The 21,703-nt window shown below is 41.9% G+C and overlaps 1 protein-coding gene across 1 annotated transcript in view; it reads left to right on the forward strand.

Annotated features, from left to right (window-relative positions):
• The window catches only part of LOC142379792 (eukaryotic translation initiation factor 3 subunit H), a 52,479-nt gene extending 35,208 nt beyond the window's left edge, over window positions 1-17,271 (forward strand). Inside the window, exons 5-8 of the mRNA XM_075465062.1 lie at window positions 2,600-2,749; window positions 12,327-12,447; window positions 16,411-16,543; window positions 16,988-17,271. Of these exons, the coding sequence (XP_075321177.1) occupies window positions 2,600-2,749; window positions 12,327-12,447; window positions 16,411-16,543; window positions 16,988-17,082 (499 nt within the window). The 3' untranslated portion in view covers window positions 17,083-17,271. The remainder of the gene's footprint in view (window positions 1-2,599; window positions 2,750-12,326; window positions 12,448-16,410; window positions 16,544-16,987) is intronic.
• Window positions 17,272-21,703: the final 4,432 nt, after the last annotated feature.

A 21,703-nucleotide genomic window follows, 5' to 3' on the forward strand; every position in this document is an offset into this window, starting at 1 on the left:
AGGGGACTATTTTCCTGGCAGTTCAGGGCAGTTCGAGCGCATCCACTCACATACAAACATATACGGATGAGGACGCGACACACATGCTTGGACAAATGCAAGCACACAAGTTCAATATATAAATCCCAGAGACAATCAGTTACAATTCACCCAGAACCCTCAAATATATATTTATACACCTACAAAGTGTATTTGAAGGGGAAGGTCAATTTAAAAGCAGTATTTCCTTCCTCTTTACAGTTTCCTCTATATTTCCAGTCAACCAGTCTATTATTGACCCATTGTGTTTGGCCCAGTGTCAGGATCCCTCTCATTTCAGCAGCTTTTCATTAGTTCTTATGATTTATTATGGCTCCAATCTGTCACCATCAGTGTTCCCAACAAGCTCATAATTGAAATACGGCAGCCCGGGGCAGGCAAAGAACAGTCTTAACGCCTTACAACAATCTTGTCTGTATCCCAATGAAGAAATCTAATGACCAATGTGTGTTTGTTTGTTTGCAAAACTTCAAAAGTGTTTAATCTTTCCCCACTACAGTCTGCAGGGAACATATTCTCTTTCAGGTCGCTGTATTTGATGTTGCATAAGCTTGCATATATTGCCCACCTTTTTTTTTTTTTAAATGAAAGGCATGGATAGATGAATGCTGAATGGACACATCCCTTTGAACTGCCTTCCAATTCCATCGGTCTATGCAGGCGATGGTCAATAGCCTCCACTTCAGCACACAATATGAAGCCTCAAATTAGTCTGCCTGTGGAGTCAACCTTTGGCTTTGTCCAGCGGGGCCCAACTTTGTGAGAGCCTGGCATTAAGTGCACCCAAGTCCAGTGTAGATGTGTAATTTGCTCTCCCAATGGTAGAATCTGAGGATCTCTGCTCCCTCATAGAGTCCATTTTATATCACACTGCAGGCATTTGAAAAGGTCATGCTATGCGGTAAGTACTTTAAAGCACCCCAGATTGATTATTTGTGTCAAAATCTTAGCAAACAGTATTTATATTATGGAGCTTCCCCTATAGGCTCCAGTAAAGAATCCATACTGATTCGTCTCTTCCTTTCTCAGGCCGTGAGCCTGAGGCTATACTGCCCACTTTGTGCTTCAGACTCTCATCTTTAAGTTTGCCTGAGGTGATGTTCTACTAAGAATACAGAACGGCAGTTATCTAAAATAGCTCACCAGAATCAAATGATGCTCCACATCCCTATTTATTACACAGGAAAGCGTTTTGTAAACATCTCTGTTTCTGGTACGATGCACATGGGATAATAATGCAGTGAGTGTATTGATCCCAGAACAAGTATCTAACAAGCCAACCCTGGACATACAGGCATTAGTTTGTAGCTCATGCTCTGTGCACAAGTGACGGGCTGGACCCAGGCAGTGAGTCAGTGCTATTAGATTTATGTGAGACATTAGGCAAAGTTAGATGTTCCATTTTGTGTGAACAGGCCGCTGCCAGAAAGAGAGAGGCGGGGGCAGTTTTTAGCCTCTTAGGAGAAAAGAGGGGGAGAAAAATTAGTTAGTTTCTCGGCAAAGACACAAAGTCAAACAGGCGACAGCAAATAACACTGCTTGTGGGAGGCAATAATGACAGTCGATGCTATCGCACCGTTTTAAGGACTAAAATGCTATGTGCGCAACATCGTACGTGGTGCAATTTTCTGGCAAGCTGAAGGTAAGTTTTAACTGTGCAACAGATCTGTCTATTTTTCTTTTCTTTTTTTAAAAAGGGGAAGAAACATACAGAACTCAACAGCTAAATGCAAATGAGCTGCAGTAGTACAACGGCTAACTCCAGCCACCCCTCACTTTATCTTATTGTCTTAGTTCAAGATTAATTTTCAGCTCTGATTTATTTTCATGCGTCGTCCCCGTTTTTCTTTTCTTTCTTTTCTGACCCGTGTGACTTTACAAAGGACGGAAGTATACAATCATGTAAATTGACAAACAAAAAGTCGAATAGTAAGCTGATATAAGCTGATTCTTAAAGTTACTTTGCATAATTTTGCTGTCTGGGCATAATGGGATTTGATTTAAGTCACTTTGGATCTATCCTTATTTAGATGACCTGCAGTGTGGGCCGAGAAAATGCACTAAAGCCCTCAATGTGGAAGCACAGTATGACTTGATATAAGTATCTCGCTGGAATTGGTACTGAAAATCGATGTTTTCACACACGGAGTCCTGAAATGTTCTGGAGATGTTTTGGAGCATATGAGGATCCCAATGTCTGCAACATTCACTCAGGACTTCTCGCAGAGATCTTCCACCCTGCCCTCACCTAAAATCTCCAGAACATCATCGTATGAACAAGTCTGCAAATATTTTGCTTCAGTCGCTGTGTAAATGAGCACACGTTTGTGCGTTAAGTCTTTGAGAAAGGAAGTTTTATTCTTTCTGCTAGACTGTTTGCTGCTTTTTATTTGCTCCATGCTGAACAGCAACTGTTCAGACAAAATTGTCGGCTCTTTATCCTGAAAATCTCCAGTGTTCATGTGGAACAACTACCAAAGTTACTGTACTATAAGACGCCTCAGGCAAATGTGATTTCACTTTTTGTAATTTCTGTCCTGTACTGTCGACGTCTCTCCAGCTTAAAGAAGGCGAGCATCGGCTTTGAGAATATGTTCGAAGAGGTGCCCATTATCATCAAAAACTCCCATCTCATCAACGTCGTTATGTGGGAGCTGGAAGACAAATCCACCGTCGCCGACAAGCACGAATTGCTCAACCTCTCAAGCAGGTAAGACGTAAGCTCATGCAACCATTTTCCAAAAGGGCCTCACAGGCCACTGTTGGTGATATGTTTGGCGCTTGCTTGGTTATAGGTGTCTTAAGACAGTTATTAGTATCAAATACATTTATTCATGATAATCATGAATTATAGGGCACCACTTTGATTTAGGAACTATTAACTGAACTGTGCAGGATCAGTACTGACCTTCACAACCAGCAGTTTTAACAGCTCATATTTATGATCGACTTTTTTTTTTCTTCAAATATAACAATAGAGTTTAAGTTTGCAGTGATTATAAAGCCATTGCACCTCATTAAATCAATACCACTGTTTGCTGTTCAACCATATAATGTGGAAAATATGCAAGCAACTATAACACTGAAAGACTAAACGATCTGTGTGTGTGAGTGGGAGAAAAATGACAAAACAAACTGTCAGCCGTTAGCACATGAGCGGTGAGGTCACAGGATCTTGTGTGTGCAGTTGTGGCTGACGGAGTGAATTCAAAAGTTGGTGTTTAGCTTGTGTTTAAGCTGCCATGTAAAGCAAAGGAGGATGATTAAAAAATACTTCATCAGGCTCCGTGTAATCCCCCCCACCCCCACCCACACACCCACCCATATAGTCAAACATTTGATTTTCAAAAGTTACTGCAGTGCTGTAAAAACTAACTGTACGTACTACTGAAGAATGCAGGAATTTCCTAAAAGCAGCTTCCATGCTCTAAAATGGTGTCGCGGTGCCTCTGTAAGCTTAAAGGCTGCTTTCACAGACATGACTTAAAGCTGCTTCTAAATTAAAATTGATTTGGCATTAAGGGACCTTTGGGCATTTATCTGTGTCTCCTACACTGTTCTAGAAGCCACCAGTTAAGAAAAGATAGTTAGCAGTCGAATGATGTATTCTGTCATGCTTACCCCACACGCCCAAATAACCTTTGCTCCACTATAACAGCTATACGTGGCTTTAAGGCTGTTCTTCTCTGAAAGCTGTTCTAATCATTATCACAAATATCCCTGAACAGACCAAATCCAACAATAAATTTAATTTGTCGCCAAAAGCTTACACATCTTTGTCTGGACTAAATAAGAGCCACACTACTGAATTGGATGACACATTCCCTCGATACAACAACCACAGCCTCATACAGTTTATTCTGAAACAAGGCCATCAGCTCATGACTGCAACTTCATTTCAAGTTTGTGTTGCTTTTCTTTAACCCGCTAATCATTAACTTTAGGAATGGCCATTAGACTCATGCAGTGCCCGGCCGGGTCAGACTAAGATCATTTTCTACATGATTTAATATGCAGCTGTCAGTATCCACGGAGACGGGGGTCAGATTGTGTCCATCTGCAGTGTCATATAAACAACAACAATGAGCTGAAAAGGATAACCTGATAACCTCCGGAGGTAATGAAGGGATGCATGACCTACAGAGGCAGTGTGGCACTTTTTCTGTGTCTTTGATAGTTTTAGAGGACAGTGTGTTTCTGTGGCACAAGCTAAGAGACTGCGGCTCAACAGTTGATTCTTGTAAATATGGTGCGTTTGTTTTAGTTTATGCTGTGTTCATGCCTGTAATCAAATATAAATAAACCCCCCCCCCCCCCCCTCCAACATCATCTTATAATGATTGGATCAATAGCACCAGATGGATGGGTGATACACTACCATATCACCTCATAATGAGTTTACTGTATTCATTTATCACATTAGAACATTTTTAGTACGCTGCATTTTTGAGTAATAAGCATTTGTTGTTTGGATCAGATAAGGAATTCCCATGGAAAGCTCTACCCATGACCATATTCTAGTTGTTACACATGTTTGACCACTTGTACCCGTGGGACAGTATAGAATGTTTGACAGGGATACTTGGTTCTAAATTAGGTACAGCAAATGCCACGTCTAAATGTCAAATCATATTTATTCCGAAATGTGTTGGAGGGGGAAAAAAAGGACACGCCATCTAACTTTGTCTTCCATAACTAATGAGCACAATAGGAACAAAGATCACCCCTCCATATCATCTCACAGCCCGGCTCACATTTATATCTCAGAGGCACTCTGCACGAGTCTCTAGAGAATTTATCAGCAATCATTTATGGAGATAAACCGCTGCAAGAGGAGCAACAGCTGTGAAGCTGCTAATCAAAGAACTTCCCAGGGGCAGGTGTGAGAAATTAGCACAATAACGACTCAAAGTGCTGAGTTCCACACGGTTGGCTCCCAAAACGCACTGTGCTTACTGGTACACTGCAGTGCATAACACCAGGAATTGTTATTCTTCTCATCTGTGTCCCTTTACACAAGTAAGCCATAATTTAAAGTTATGCGACTGCAGCTCTTCGGAATGCATGGCCAGCCAAGCTGGGCACCACCAAAGTAATTTGTTACAAATTGTACAAATTTACAAAGTAGACTCACTTATCTTGTATGTTATTCAGTTTCCAAAATGACTGCTCTAGAGTTGAAACATAGCTTTTGATATCATCCGAAAATAGGGGCTGCAGCAGAGCGGCCTTCCCCGTAGGCCTCCTGACATGACGACCGACGGGATGTCTTGCAGGATGAAATAGTTTCCTGAAGTTGTCAGATTGCCGCACAGCTCTGCCGTTATATGAGATTGTATTGTCCATCTCTCTACATCTTCTGCTGACAGCCCCACCCTTTTCAACTCGTTCCCACCCCTTCAGAAGAGTAAATGATAATGGGTTTTATTTAATGTTTTTCCTTTTGTCTCATTTTCCAATTTTCGGCCCCATTTGTCAATGTCGTCTGTGTGTAAGGCTGAGCGAGTGCAGTTTCACTCCGGCGAGCAGGGTTGTTCTTACCACAGATGATGATGTTGATCGTGGTGATGGATTGCATGAATATAAATTCATCTTGTGTTGCTGCCTACCCAGCCACCAAAACAGAGTGAAATTCATATACATGCCAGGCTAAAAAGCCTCTCTTGTGAGTTGTTCTCAAATGATCCTCAACCGTCAGAGTTTCCTCCTGAGGGACTCGTTCAGATCGGGCATTTTAAATCTTTGATGGTTTAAAAAATTACAACAAAGTGCGAGGAAAGTTTGGGCACCCTCCGTGGTCAGTGCTTGGTGACACCCTGGCAGATATTACAATCTGTCATTTGGTGTTTGGTGGATTGACACCCTTTCTCTATGCAGAACGATCTGCCCCTGTAAGGTTTTGGGGCTTTCTTGCAAGCACTGCCCTTATGAAGTCTGTCCACAGTTTGATTGAGATGTTTCAATTTGGAGCTTGTTTATATTATTTCAGAACTTTAGGTTTTCTCCTCTTCAATTAAACCGTTATTGATTTGAATGATTAAGGATGGTCATCCTATTGTAGAGGCCGCCCTCTTCACATTGGGACATTTGCTTCTGGACTTTTACAGTTAAATATTTGAATCCTGTATTCCCTCCGCCATCGAAATGTTCCCCATGTCACCAATTGCAACACGGGCACAATGCACAATCTATCGGCATCCCTTTCAGCTGGAGACGTGTTCTTTTCATGAAAGTCTGCAGCCAACATTTCTCTTATCATTACCATTAAGTGCTACTTTAAAGGAAATTCTAGGATGCTACATGAGTCATGACATCCATTTTCAGCAAAACTGTCCACAACTTCAGCTCGTCTCAGTCCCGCAAACACAGTCTATGAAAGTTTTATCATATTATGCATGACTTTTTGCTGGCATTGTTTTTTGAAGTACACAATTTCTTTCCAGACCAGCTCATTCTCTCACTCGCATGTAAGTTTGTCTTCCTGCAACAACTCCCTTCCCACAAGATTTCATCACAAGACTTCCTTTAGGGAGACCTCTGAGATACTTCACGTAATTTTCTTTGACACCGAAAACAGATCCGCTTATACGCCGGGGTGGATGTTTGCCTCATGACATCACATTGCAGCCGCTGGGTCTGATCATTCAGAGTTTGTGCCTGTCAACTGTCAGTCCCCCAAATGGACCCAGGCTTCTTTAGTTTAATTACATTTGAAACTTCTGATAGGGCAAAGGAAAGGTTTTTCATCTGGTGTTTCTTCTACGCGTCTTATATTTATGCATGTGTGACCACACAGTAGAAGCTTTCAACCTTTCCAGGAAAGTTGTCTTTGTCCTCAGCTTGACCACAGGTCCTCCTGTGAACAGCCATGTCTTGCTCACGTTCCAAAATGTGGTTGATGATATTTTATTGCCTTCTGCAGCTTTGTGTGTATCCATTATTTTAATTTTTAGAGTGCAAGGCTGCTGCTCAGAGGAGCCCCTGGCAGCCGATTGTCGGGACGAGGTTTGAAGGGTCAAATTATTCATAAAGCTTTGCGATTTGCATCACCTGGCCTTTTCCGGACAGCAAATGTGAACAAGCCAAAACCATAACAAGCTAATTTAAGTCGGAAACCTTTTTTGATGGTCCCCTTTTTTTTTTTTTTTTGTTTCATTACCTAGAATTATTCACCGAATAAAATGTTAATAAGAATCTTTCATCTTTTAGTCTATGCCTGCTGGCGATAAGCTGCCCTTCTACCCATGTGAACTTTTCACAGTAGCAGAAATTTTCTAACTGTCTTAGAAAAAAAGAAGGCATCCTAACTCCTGTATGCTACAGTAGCTTTGTGTGCTACCAGGTAACCTTGGTGATGTGCATTCAGTTAGAGAAAAGAACCGAGCGCAAGAAAGTGGTAGGAATGGGGCCACAGGGGAGGTGGGGACAGATCTCGCTGTGAATCTCTGTGGAACAAAATGACCTTCGGTAAACCAACTTGATCCGTGGAGATGGACTTTTAGGAATATGTATTATGAACAAATGCCTGCAATGGTGCCCTCTGTGATAGTTCTGTCACGTTTTGCACTCAAATAATAATGGGCCATGAGAGCTGGATTCAAACTCAAAATGAATGGCCTAAAAAGTTTTGAAACCCAGATTGATGCGAGCTTTTTCACCTCGACGGTGTTTTAACCAAGATAATGCTATACATTTATGTTGAGACACCGGTAGATCTAGACGATTTCATTTTCTATTTGAAACAAAGTACTCGGCTGTAGAAGCAAGCCAGCAATCCATTTTTTTTGCCCCAGTTCATCAGTTTAAAAGACTCCATCAGAATAAAACGCTCACTCTAACAATGGAAGTCATTTTCTTGACAGCTTTGTTAAACATCTCCTCTTTGAACCTTCAATTTACTGAATGTCAGCCAATTTTTAGTTCACACTTAAATGCAATTTCTGAGTTTGCACTTTGTTGTCCCATGTGACTATGAGCATGTACAAGCGGACGAACAGTACATTGAATGGGCTGCCAATAAAGCTGACCTTTAAAACAGAATCCCTTATGACAGGAAATCCCACACAGGCTTTGACTTCTAATACATTATTGATCTAAAGGCTTGAAAAGCCGTCTGAATAATTTAACCCGTTGAAATTTGTGTGCAATTTTAATAATCCCGTTTAACCGGTAACATAAACTTTAGAAGAAACCAGGAGCCGTGGTGGTCTGGCACAGCCAGCGTTGTAAAAGTATCACAACAATGCGCATGCTCAAACGCGCACCTCATGGCAGCGGTAGTTAGCCCCGGTTCGTACTAAATGACTCCCCTTCCATATATTATGCACCAACACCACATTGGTCACCGTATTTTTTTTGATGAAATAGTAATAAATGGGATTTCCTAAGTGAGAATCAATTCTGACACAGCCGGAGGGACACAGCAGGGAAGTGTTATGCTGAGATTTGGTCCTGCCATCACTTTTCATGTTTACAGGGAAAAAAATGCCAAACTGATCACACAGAAGTCCTCACAGGCAAACGTGATTGGAACTACAAATGGTTCAGATTATGGAAATTACACTTTGGGGCACCAAATATTGTCTGCTTTTTACAAGATGTGTTTTACATATATAAATACATACATATTTTCCTAAACTGATTTATTGATGTATTTCCATTGTTTTAAATTCTGCAGTACAAGAGTAACAGGCAGCCATTTGAAATTGGCACACACCTTGTACAGGTGTGAGACTGTAACGTGGAGGTCGTTAAGGCAAAGGAAAATAGCACTACTATAAATCGCCATCAGCCGTGTTCATATAGTTATACACTTACCTGTGGTTTGTTGCATTATTTCTCTGCAAAACCGAGATGATCACAAGGAGTTTTAGTGATGTGCACGTATTTCAAACCTGGACAGAGAATTAATTCCATTCACCCTCATTGTCCTTTGGTTTCTGTTGGAATGTGGACTAGGACAAGCACCTGAAAGTAAAAGAGCAAGAATCCGCCCGGCATCAACTTTGGTATCGGACTGTAAATTAAGTTAATGCCAGAAACGGCTGTCTGTGCCGTACATTTTACAATGAAATTCCATAATGACTCTTTTCAAATTTGTCACGTCCTTGTGTAGACCACTGTATTTTGAGGATATACAAGTCCAAGTTTCATGATTTAAAAAAAAAAAAAAAATGTATTTGTGTACTTTTAATTGGTGCAGAACTTTAGCTGCAACTCAGATCATTTCACAAATGCACAAGGATACGAGCATCCAGATAAGAGCGCATACTGAGAGACCTGCCAGTTAAAAACAGGTAGGGTGACTGGGAAATGGCTCCACAGTTTATCCACTTTTTAAAATTTACATTGAAGATTTTTTATTTTTTATTTAAAGCTGCAGTCTGCAGGATTTGTTGTTGTCATACGTAAAGTCCTAATTTTTGGCATTTTAAGAGTTTACATGATCTATCAGAACGCTTGAAGTTGAAAACGGTGACCTCCGTAGTCGCAAAATGCAAGAAATGCTTATTTTTTTAACCGAAAAATAAAAAGTTATTCAACTTCCTGTCCCGCCCCATCAAAACACATGAGAACTCGTGCACGCCAGATGCGCGTACACGACTCCTCATTCATCAACTCACCTGTCATTTGCGATCATGGAAGACACAGTAAGTAGACTAGCCCGTGATGAAGTTCAATTGTCTAGATAAATAAGCGTGGGGACGAGCCTACCTTGTATCGCGCGTGCACAATCGGTGATTGACAGGCAGCAGAGCCCAGCTCGTAACCTGATTGGTTACCTTTTACCGGTCCGGTCTGCAATTTTGTAAACAAACCTGCTGGCTTTGGAGGGACCTAGCGGGACATATAGGGGACCTAGAGAACTCATTTTTTTTTTGTATTGGGGTATTTAATGTACTACTTTCAGAATCCCCGGACAGTTCCAGGCATTATGCTTGAAAAAGAGTTGCAGACTGCAGCTTTAACACTTTAATTATTGCTTTTTTTAAATTTTACATGGCCAGTTTTGCCTGTAAAGTTGTGCCAGTGTCTGTGTTTCTTTTTACTGACGGTGCAGTCCTGGCCTTTCCCTTCCCTCTGTGACTGTGAAACACACTATGAATTGCCAACTAGCTTACAACCTCTTGTAAGTGTTGGCAATTAAGCAAAATGTCTCTGCGTTTCCTTTAAAAAAAAAAAAGAAAAAGATGGAACGAAAAGCCCAAAAGCAGCTATCATTAAATGTAGCTTCTATTTGGACAAACTGCATCTACCTTCTGTTGAATAGTGATGCCAGCATAGCCTCCTTCAATTCCCTCCACAGCAGAAGGACATTCAGCCTGTCATATTTGATGTAAATCAGCCGAAATCAAACACAAAATCAAAGGTGGTTCTATCAAACGGTGCTGCATTTGAAATTGGCGATTGCTGTTTAATGTTGAGTCCTACTTGGCCCCATTTCTTGCTTGCTGTGTTGTCTGACACCAGAAACAGAAAGCAGTGGAAATGAAGACAGCTGTTAGGAATTGGGTTGTATTAAAAATCAGTTTATTAAGGCACAGAGTGAGAGCAAAGTGGCAGACAGGATCCAGAATGCAAATTACGTAGCGTTCCCTAGTATTATTTTGTATAATATTACAGTAAAGAGTCTTATAAAATACTAAAATCTACATTTTGTATTTCCATGCTGTCTTAAAGATACTTGTTGTGTTTTTAGGCCATGATGCCCATCCCTGAAAATGAAACTATTTCCACAGAGGAAAGTATCGGAGGGATACTTCTTACAGTAGAGCACTGCAGTCTTATGGAGGTTAAATTTAAAGTAGTTAAATTTAAGGAAGGACCAAGACCTCTGGTTTAAAAAAATAAAAATAAAAAATGGTAGGAAAGAAGAGGAGTGTTGGCAGTGTATAATAGCAAAAATCTGAAAGCCCCCTGAAATGTTGACAGATTAGAACAGCAGGGCGAAGTTAAATCACTGCAATGCATGTAACAGACCCCCTTGTCCAGTTGGAGGCGAGTCTTCATTAGTCCTGGAACTGTCTCTATCCATGTGCTGGCACTTCTTTGTGCCGACACCATGTACATACAGACTATAGACCGCAGACCTGCAATGCATCTGCGACAACTGTGGGTCAGAGGAGGGTGCAGTGGCCCCACTGGTGCAGATGAAGCGCATGCTGTGGAATTTCCTCTCGGTGAATCGGGAATTCCCACAGTTTCGACTCCTGATCCCCGAGGTCGGAGACAGGTTTCCCAACTTGGGAATGACGATATATATACAGTCTTGTGGCGGAGTGGAGGTTCAACCTTCAGAGCAAAGATATAAAAAAACAAACAAAAAAAAACAATGCAAAGTCGTCTGTCGGAGGCAAAGATGAAAAACCAAATGGCAGTTGCTTCTGCAGCGGCCCCCCCTCATCTGTTTGATTACACACAGGTCAGCGCCCACTTTTAAGTCCCTGCTTTTCCAGGAAGTAGGATTGAGTTCAGCCTCGTGTGCAGCTGGTCGACTGAGTTTCAGTTTATTTGCTGTAAATTGTTCGTTCGTTCGGTCAAAATGCACTTGTTATATATGGCCGTTTGAGCATAATAACCTTATTGTTTTTGATTGACTTTTGATTGCAGAAAATGTGTGCATACCCACTGACCACTTCACCACAACATACCACCGTCTCTGGTCATATTTTCTCTTATGGCCCTTTGAGGACCTAATATGCAAGTTACTTTTTTACTGATACAGTGGAATTGTTTTCTGAAAAAGAAGGGGGGGGTTATCTTTGCCAAGATACAGAATACCAAATAGTTTCTTCTTTTTGCTTTTGGTGTGTGTGAGAATCTGTAAATGAGGAGTGCTGAGGTTCATGAATATAAGATCTGGGCTTCATGTTGAATATTATTTTCATAAAATCCTCATTAAACATACGGAAGGAAAGTTGCTCCTTTCAGGGTCACTCACAGGGTTTCTGTGGCTCAGCAGGCCTCGCGGGTCGTTCAGACGTGTGCTCATTGGCTCCATTCCCAACTGACCACATGTTAAGGTCTCCTTGAGCAAGACGCTGACCCTCAAATTCCTCTTGAATATGGGGAAAACGCTTTGCATGCTGTTTGGTTGCTTGTGTGGCTAAATGCCAAAGGGCGTCTGATAAAATTGATATATATATATATGCAGTCATTTGTGTCTGAAATAACAAAAGTAATATAACATCGTAACAAATTTAGGATTAGTACAAGTTATTGAATTTTGCAGGTGCTGTTAGCAAAGCAAAAACCTTTTGAATGACACGCAGACCATTTTGTTCCAGCAACCACTTGGAGAAGAGCCTTCAGCTTCTGATGGACAGGGTGGATGACATGAGCCAAGATATTGTCAAATATAACACCTACAGCCGCAACCTGAGCAAGCAACAGCAGCAGAAGCACCAGGTAACTCTTGCATGCACACTTGTAAAGCACACAGGCTTTGAGGAACCAAAGTGCCCACACCCACCTACACAATAAGCCAGCAGGAGCAGCAGACACACCAGCTGCACACATGTAAAACCCTCACAAACACACACTCCATAAACGGATGCCCCATTCCCAGCAGGAAAACAGCAGGTATATTTCTGTAGGATGCGGATACAACCAATTGTACCTATAATCACAGCAGTCAAGCAACAGTGGCACCAGGTAACACAAACGCACCCACGTAGAAACATGGTCCTCCGGGCTTGAATATTTAAGTACTGTGAGGATTTACAGAAGGTAACGGCTGTTTGTTTCATTTTATCTAAAGTTCAGTATTAATCTTTTGATCTATTCTTTTTTGTTACCTTCCTTTTTTCCCCTTACATGTTAGTATAGAAATAATCAAATAAAGGAAGGAAGAAGAAAAAAAAAAAAAAAAGCCATGCGAGCACGGTCGTGACAGCTTCTGAGAGTTATGAAATCCTCCGCAATACGTTGCTGGAGGATTTAACAACAGAATCTGCTTTAACTGTAAAATGTAAACGGGTTTGCTAAGAAGCATGTCATCACAACTGCCAGCGTCGGTATGAGGAACGTGAAGCTAAGATGCACGTTTGGAAGGATTTTCTCTTGTCTTGGATTTACACTGAGGTCAGAGAGACTTACGTCAAACTTGTAATGTCTGCCATAATATTACTGTTCCTCGCCTCACCACAGTTACTAATGTGTACCCACAGCGGATTAGCACACTTTGATTTCAGACAAGTCTCCCCTTCATCTGCTGCATTACTTTTCATCAAGTCATTTTCATCACTGATGGAGCAGCCTCTGTGATAGTCATTAATTTATTCTTATGTGAAGAAAAGGGGGTTCAGAAGGTTAAATACTGCAGGTCACACTCTCACATCACTGACCGGCAAGGAGAGTTAATACACATGGACTGAAGTCTGGCATTCGCAGATAGTCTGTCCTCACTCTTGTGTTGCCACATCCCAGCTCCGACTTCATTTAAAAGCAGAGGCTGTTACACTTTGCAAAACACAAATATACAGTGGCAAGTGTGCTCTGAGTGCAAATATTCAAAGATGCACATACGACGTACACGCATAGTCTGCCAGGAGAGCCAACGAGGCCGGAACAAACATTGTCACGCAGTTGAAGACTGAGCTGCATACCATCTGCAACCACAACCTCAACAAGAGGCATCATAAACATGCTGCAACGGATGGAACCACAAACGTCACACCCCCGCATTATTTAGGAAAATGGAAGGAGGTGACTCACTGATGTGCGCACAAACACACACACCGGCCTTAAAACGGCTACATTATTTTGTCATTATTCTGTCCTAATAAAAGTGTGAGAATATCTGAGGTACTCATGCTGATCCGGGCTGAGTCACCGTCCTCTTGTGCGACAGTGAATAAAGCCCCAGCAGATTTGGAAGTAACATACACCCATGATCATAAGTAGCACTCTATACAAACACAGAGGAAATATACACCTATATTTTTCATCCTTTGGTCATTCACCCACATTTTTAGATCCATCATCTCCCCTGCACTGCCCATCTCATCATCGCAGCCTTTAAGCCCGAAACAAACACAGATGCACTGACTCTTATACAATATCACACAAACATCCCCTGTAATGGTGTCGGTTTTCTTCATGTTTCACACAATTCTCTATCATGAGCGAATAGCACGCACAGAGAAAAAGAAGGCGAGCCTCTATTACACCTTTCAGGCATCTGCAGAATGTGCCCCGTGTAATCTTGTGCTATTGACCCTGCCACTTCCAGGACAAATGGAGCCTTATTAATCATAATAGAAAGTTGCAAAAAAACGCGTTGTGCTGAGAGAATCCCATTTTTCTTTTATAGCCCTCAGATTTTTGGTAAATTGCAGATTTTCAGGCACAGTCTGCAGCCAAGATGGTTTTTGTAACAGGAAATGCATGTGTCACCCCTCCCTGATTCATTCACAACCAAAGAAGAAGGCAGCACTTTACTTTAGATTAGGTATGGTGCAATGTGTTAATCCACTGAGCCGAGGAAGCATCATTTATGGTTAATTAAATGATTCAGCGACAGTTAACAGATTCAGCAACATTGCTTCAGAGCCATAACATCCTTTTTGCTTTTAAAGAAACGCATTAAAATAGTTTCAGCAGAATACGTCAAAGGGGTGTCTGTGGGAGGGTCATTGATTAAAACTTGTATGACATCTGGGTTAATGTGCCAAAAGGAAGGTGAGAGTGGGTGGTGAGTGGGTGACGCATCTTTGGTCTGATGTAGGTTCCAGAAAACGGAAAGGTCTGAGCTGCGAGGGAGCACAGGATAATTAAACCTAATCCAAAATGTGGTCGACACAAACGGACCCCAAGAGAGGAGGACCCCTGACGCAGGCAGCATCTTGGCATCGGATAATGAGCAGTTGTGGTAGAAATGAACTCGAAATATCAAGATCCTCATAAAGCCGTACAGAGTTATTGAAAATAAAACCAAAGTGAATGAATTCAAACGCCCGGAGCAACAATAAAATATTGTGTAGCCACTAGAGTCGGTGAGATAATAACCTTCAAATCTGTATGATAATTGTCATTGATAGAACATTGGCTGCTGTCTCCTGTGATTAACTCGCACCACAATTGAAGGTCTTATGTAAGGGTCCATTACCTTATCATATTAGCGTTTATTATATATATATCTATCATTAACATATTACTGTAAGTTAATTTGGATGTAGTCCAACTCGAGCAATTAGCCGAGTCTTACTCCACAACAACCTTGAGTTTCCTCAGAGCAGAGACGGGACATTCTACCCCCAGCGTGATGCATTTTGTTTCCAGCAGCTTGCTGGTGGTGATGCCTCTCAGCAGCAGGCGCTGAAAAACTTGTGAAGGTAGAGGGTAAAACAAAGACGACAAAACCCAGGGAGGTCTGGCTGCAGTCTGTAAGAGAACTGCTGGAACAAGAGTTTCTCATCAAGACGTCAGCCTAAAACATGAGACATGAGCTACAAGCGAGCGCAGACCCCGGTCCAATTCATAGCTCGTGGCAGGACTTGGGGGGGGGGGGGGAAATCGGCTTCATGGAACTTGACAGAGATTAAGCAGTAAAGAAAAAATGGGGATATAGCAGATAGCGGAGCCTCTGCTTTGCTGACGTAAAGGCTTTTGTTCTACATCTGTACCATGCTTATGTTGGACCTTTTTTTTTTTTTTGTACTTTGACATTAACTTCCAAAGTGGGGTAAAAACTTTTTAGGAACTGCATGACAATAATATACGGTGCATAAGAGCCATTTTTGGTTATGCACAGTCATGCTGTGTCAAACAGGTTGAGAAAAAAAAATCAAATGGTTGGATTTTTCCTTTTCGTGTTGTTTATCTCAGTAAACCATGCTGTTGCGTTGTGGGTTGATGGGTTGAAAGCACTCAACCTGCTCCCACACCAGTTGCCTTCTTTGCCTGCCACCATCTTTCCTTTCAGCAGAATGTGTCAGTTGCTTCTCTATCTTACCAAATTAACAAGGCTTTTAGAATCTCCAGAGACATGGCACCTCACTGATTTACTGACTGTCAGCCCACTTCATTCCTGTTAGCGCTCATAACTCTTCTGTCTCCTCCATCTCTGCTTTCATCATTATGCTCCTCTACATCTCGCTCCCTTACTTTGCGTTCCCTGCATCTCACTAACGATATGCCTCCTGCTTCTTTGCCTTAACTTTTCCTTTACTCCTCACCTCATACCTCCGTCTTGTGCTTTTGTTACTCCACTTTCTCACGTCACATTCTCACACTCATACTGTCTCGTATCACCCCAATCTATTCTGACTCCATATTCTCCTCTCCCCCACTCTATTTGCTTTTGTATTTTTCTTCCTCTCCTGTCTCTTCCCCCACTAATGCCAACCTTTCCTGGGCCTCTTCCTTTAGTACGTCCAGAGGCGGCAGCAGGAAAATGTCCAGCGCCAGAGCAGAGGGGAGCCCCCGCTGCCCGAGGAGGACATCACCAAAATGTTCAAGCCCCCCCAGCCGCCACCACGCATGGATACACTGCTCATTGCAGGTACGCACACACATGCACAGCCCTCACATTTCCAGCTCTTGTAAACACCAGAGACCCCCCTCTTCCCAAATTCCATCAGCCGCCTCTGCTCCCCTCACAGGAGCTCAGGTTCTGTTTCGCAATTATCTACACCATTATCTTGAAATTACATTAATTTAAAGTTTATTGACTTGATCTCCAACTTGCCCGCCCCTTTCCCTGCTGTTTCACACGGTTCAGCCCTCTGCCTTCTGACAACAGTTTGATCCCTCCATTTACTCCATTCACCGCTAATTTGATGTTGTGCTGTGCTGCTGTTTTCCTTCCCACCTCAGCCTTTTGGTGTCTGTACAAATACACGTACACTTGTGTTTGTGTGTATGCACCTTATGAATGCATATTTTTGTGTGGTGGTGTGTGTTTTCCTGTGTGGGTGTGTGAATGCATGTGGCTACCCTCCAACAGGGCAAATTAACAACTACTGCCAGAATGTGAAGGAATTCACCTCGCAGAACCTCGGGAAGCTGTTCATGGCGGAGGCTCTCCAAGGCCCCAACTAGCGGAGAGACGGAAGAGTCGAGCAGTCCTGAAAAAAATCGACAGACGGAGATGCAAAACCAACAACTGTAGGAGGATCCACCATTGTTTGTCAACCAAGAATTCATTTATTGTTTTTATGCTTTAATCCACTTTTGACAGAATTATATTTGATGGCTTGTTTTGATCTAAATAAAAGTCCTGCATCTCTATTTCTTTCTTTGTTGTCTTGTTTGTTATCATACTTATTACTGTCCTCTGTTTATAGTGGTTATTGCAGCTTATTGTACTGCACAGGCTTGGGGGATAGTTTTGTGTTTCGTCGTGCAACAATGGCTGGTTTTGTGTAGAATGTTGATGGGCTAGAATAGAGCTTGTAATACAAACTAATTGTACAGTGAAATGACATAATTACTCCACTATGTGCTTTGGGTCTTGTTCAAGTTCAAACATTGAAGCAGGTGGAATCAATAAGTAGTGGATTTGCTGCATTTGTGACAATGACTTTCTTGTAAACAACCGTAGCAGAAGTATCAGGTGAAATTGAGCATTAAATCTCTGCAGTGAACAAAGCTCTCGGTAACAAACAAACATTCGGACCATCAGTGATCCTGTTGGGGCATTAATGACCGCCGATGCAAAGTAAATCCTCCCAGCTGTGTCCTATATGATGCGATGCTTTACTTCCACGTGAACTCTCTGTTCCTGGTCACTTGTTTCAAAGGATTAAGCCACTCTACTGCTTTCCAAATTTGTCGTACGACCGTACATCACCAAAAACTTTGAAATTAAAATAAACAAAGAATTAATTCTGAGAACAGCTTTATTGTTCAAAGAAAGAACATCCTGGTAGTCATGTGCTTTTCAGACATGAGGAAAGTATCATTCCACAGAGACGTTTGTTCATTCTCTGCAAAGACTTGACTTGTAAGGTCTATGCAGCATCCAGCCTAACAAGTGTCCTTAAACAACTTGCACTAAACCTCTCTTCACAAGTCTCACATGTAAGCACAAGCTGTTCTTACACTGATCCTCTTGCAGTGTGTTCTCATATCTGAGAATTACTTCTTAAAATCAGAAACGCTTCTCATTTGAAGAGCTCATCACCGGTGTCCTCTCCACCCAGCAACAGGGGAACTGAATGCCCGCTCTTCATGCTTTCTTTAATAAAGCATCTGCAGTTCATCATCTAATAATTATGTTGCGGCACCAGATTGCCGCCTGCTCGGTTGTTGTTTCTGGACCTGTAGTTAATCAGCATCCTCTAAATTCAGAGGATGGTGTTATTTAACTTGTCATCAGCTTCGCCAAGACTTGTAATAACTTGTTGTGCTCCTGCTTGTCATCAGCACAATGTCATTAACCGTGATTACAAGTCAACCAACAAGATAAACACTTATTAGAACGGTGACACTCAAGCTGGAAATCATTTCTCCCTGACATGCTTGCATGATGGCAAATATTAATTTGTGATGCAGGGCTCAGTTTATATTCATTAATTAGGGTATCTGCTACTTTGACATCCACACCGGTCTTTGTGATTGATTTGTTGTCAAAGTTTTTCTTCCCAGCAGAAACTGTTTGGTTTTTGAGTCTTGGCCGAGCCTGCGTTGTTAGTAATTCTGAATCTAAGGCCTTGAGGGTTGACGGGGCTCTACTGTCCGCATACCTGAGATGTGTGAACCATAAATTTTCCTTCCAACAGAACCACAGGCACTGTGTGAGGCTGCAGAAACAGAGCTCACCCCTGCTGAGCCAGGGTGACAAAGCCTCAGATGGTATTCAAAGTGACAGTGTTTTGATGGGAGTAGAAAACTGTTTGGAGTAAATCATGTAGTCACTGCAGGGCTCAAGGGCAATAGAGTGGTGCTACATGGGGTTCAGCCTGGTTGTGTGCTACAACATTACTCCGCATGAATAGAAATCATGGCATTAACCGACACCGCTGGTCAGCGAAGTCGTAGAGAAATAAATATTTAGCTTCTACAAGTTTAACCAGAACAGAGCAGTAAAGGAATACTTTAAAGGGGAAATTATGTGCATAGTTTCTGGAATTTAACTTCAAATTCTTTTTCACAGTTTACCAGTGTGCTCAGAATGAAAAAACTTCAATGAAGCATTGATAACTGCTGCGTGAATAGAATATTCAGTACCTAAATGGCCTCTAAGTCATTCACAGTTTTGTGTAAAAAAAAAATAATAATTATGAATTCATGTAGGAATCACAGAGTTTTAAGGCTTTCTCTCTGAAAGTAGCTTGAGACAATATTCTACAGCCAAAGTCCACTGACGAGATGTTTCCGGATGCTTTCAGCCGTATCCCATAACCCTTTGCGCTTTATTAAAGCAATACTATGTAACATTTCTACCTCAAAATAATAGCTTGAAAAAAATTGTGCGGCTAGAATGAGTTTTAATATTACGATTGGCTTGTCTCCTATGCCCTTCGGGGGTCTGAGTTGGAAAAAACTGCGCTATGTAACTTTGCTGGACCGGCCCGGGAGCTGAGCGGAAGTACTTCGACTTGCTTTCTGGCACACCTACCGCAAAAACAAATAGACCCCTCTCATGCTCCCAGGTACATTTGATTACTCTTACCTTCTCGGTCGACATAGCTTGCACCTTCTGACTCCTCGCCGGTTCGTCAACAAACGTGAAACATGAAAGCGAAAGGGTGTTGTATTTACGACAGTGTAACCGAACATTACCTCCAAGCCTGTAGGGGGAGCTCCAGAGTGGGCTTTTTGAGAAGTTACATTACATTGCTTTAATTGCTTAGCTGTCACTTCATTGATATGAGGTAAGTGTATTTAGAGGTGAAATACTCAACTATTTCATGACTTTGTATGTGGGTGTCTGTCTGTCTCAGTAAAGTGAAGCCCGTGTTACCTGGTGTTCTTGGTTCAGAAGGTAGAGTGAATGGCCCTCATTTATCAAGCCATCGTAGAAAGCATCGTTGATATGAGCGGAGAACTCGTCGTACGCAGAGGCTCAAGTGAGATTTACAGAACATGCGTACCACACCAATCCCATCGTAAGACCGAGCGGCTGTTGATAAATCCGGCGGCTGAAATCCATCGTAATGATCCTAACCACGCCTTCTACAAAAGGCTGCACCTCTAGAATTTGCGAAATGGAAAGACGAAAGGCGGCAAAGAAACGCTGTCAACAGCGTTGGCGATGTAAATCGCAGACCGGACGAGTTATGTATTTTCCCCTACTGTGATGGTCAATAAAATGTGATAAACTCCAGATTAAATGAAATCTAAAATTGAACGATGTTTTACTTTTTCGCCAATAAGATCAGGAAGAAGTGGTCCGATATGAAATTTGCAGCTCTCCGATCCAGGTTTGGGTTTGAGTGCCTTGGAGGAGAGGGTGGCTGGCCTGATCGGAGGTACGTCTTTGCGTATGCGCAGTGTTAAAGCGCCTCTCCTGTACAGCTCATAAGCCACTCATCATTTTCCCAAAAGAAATCCTGGCGGTCCCGGAACACTCTCTCGCGCCTGATGCGCGCGTTCAGGTCCTCTAAAAAAGCCAGATCTGCCATCGTTTCGCCATTACCGCGCCGCTAGAATCACCTCTTAAATAGGCGGTTGAATAATGAGCCATCACTCTTCCAATTACGGAGTTGTACTTGTTTAATTTTTTTATTTATTTAATTTGCGTTTATGTTTATATTTATGTTGAAGTCAAATAAAACATGGGCCTTCTTTGAAGTGATAAGTCTGTAATTTTAACCTAGAGATTTGTTGCGACTCATGAGGCACGCACTAGTGACGCTGCTGTTTATGTATGCTATTGCAGTCACCGCAAGTCAAAATGGAAAAGTGCGTACACTGCTTCAGACCTGTCGTGGCGATTTCATCTTTCCTGCGCTCACGATGGATTTGATAAATGCCAACCTTTGCGCAGAAAAGAACGTACACACGACCTACGCATGTTTTTCGTCTTACGCAAGTTTGATAAATGAGGGCCATTGTCTACTCAATTGTCCTTAAGAAAGACGCAAAGCCACTACATTGCCACTGGCGCATTCAGTGTGTTAGTGCCTGTATGTTGGAGCAAGACCTCTACAGACTAGAAAGTGCTTTAGGAAGTGTGAAAACTTGAAAAACATTATATAAATGCAGTGCCCAAGGTAATGTTGGCCAGATTTGTTTAGATTCATCATGGTGTCCTTGGTGGTGATTCCTGCATCTTGGGCAACCCAGGGAAAACAGGACTACTTTAGATTCTGCAGGCAAACATCAAGCAGTTTGCAGTAGAAACTTGGCCTGAGGTAGCATTGAGATTTCAAACTGGTCAAGAAATTGTTAACAGAGAACAATAACAACGTAAATCCAAATCAGAATGTGTGAGAGGAACTAAATGCAAGAGTAATGGCAAGAAAGCCTTCCAGCCTCAGAGATATGGATATCAATATAGAGCTGCTATTGCTATTGATATAGGAAAAAGACTCAATTGAACAAAAAGCAAATTTGTCGTGCAATTTGAACAATAATCATAATGACATTATCAACATTAATACAAATGGAGGGCTGTCTCACAGGTATGATCAGTAGCTATAATGAACACACAAACCCAGCAGCTTAAATAATGAAAAAAGTCTTCATCCTACAAAAGCTCTTCATTTAGGACTGC

Source organism: Odontesthes bonariensis, chromosome 5 (genome assembly GCF_027942865.1).
Source record: "Odontesthes bonariensis isolate fOdoBon6 chromosome 5, fOdoBon6.hap1, whole genome shotgun sequence".
In the NCBI taxonomy this organism is placed as follows: Eukaryota; Metazoa; Chordata; class Actinopteri; order Atheriniformes; family Atherinopsidae; genus Odontesthes; species Odontesthes bonariensis.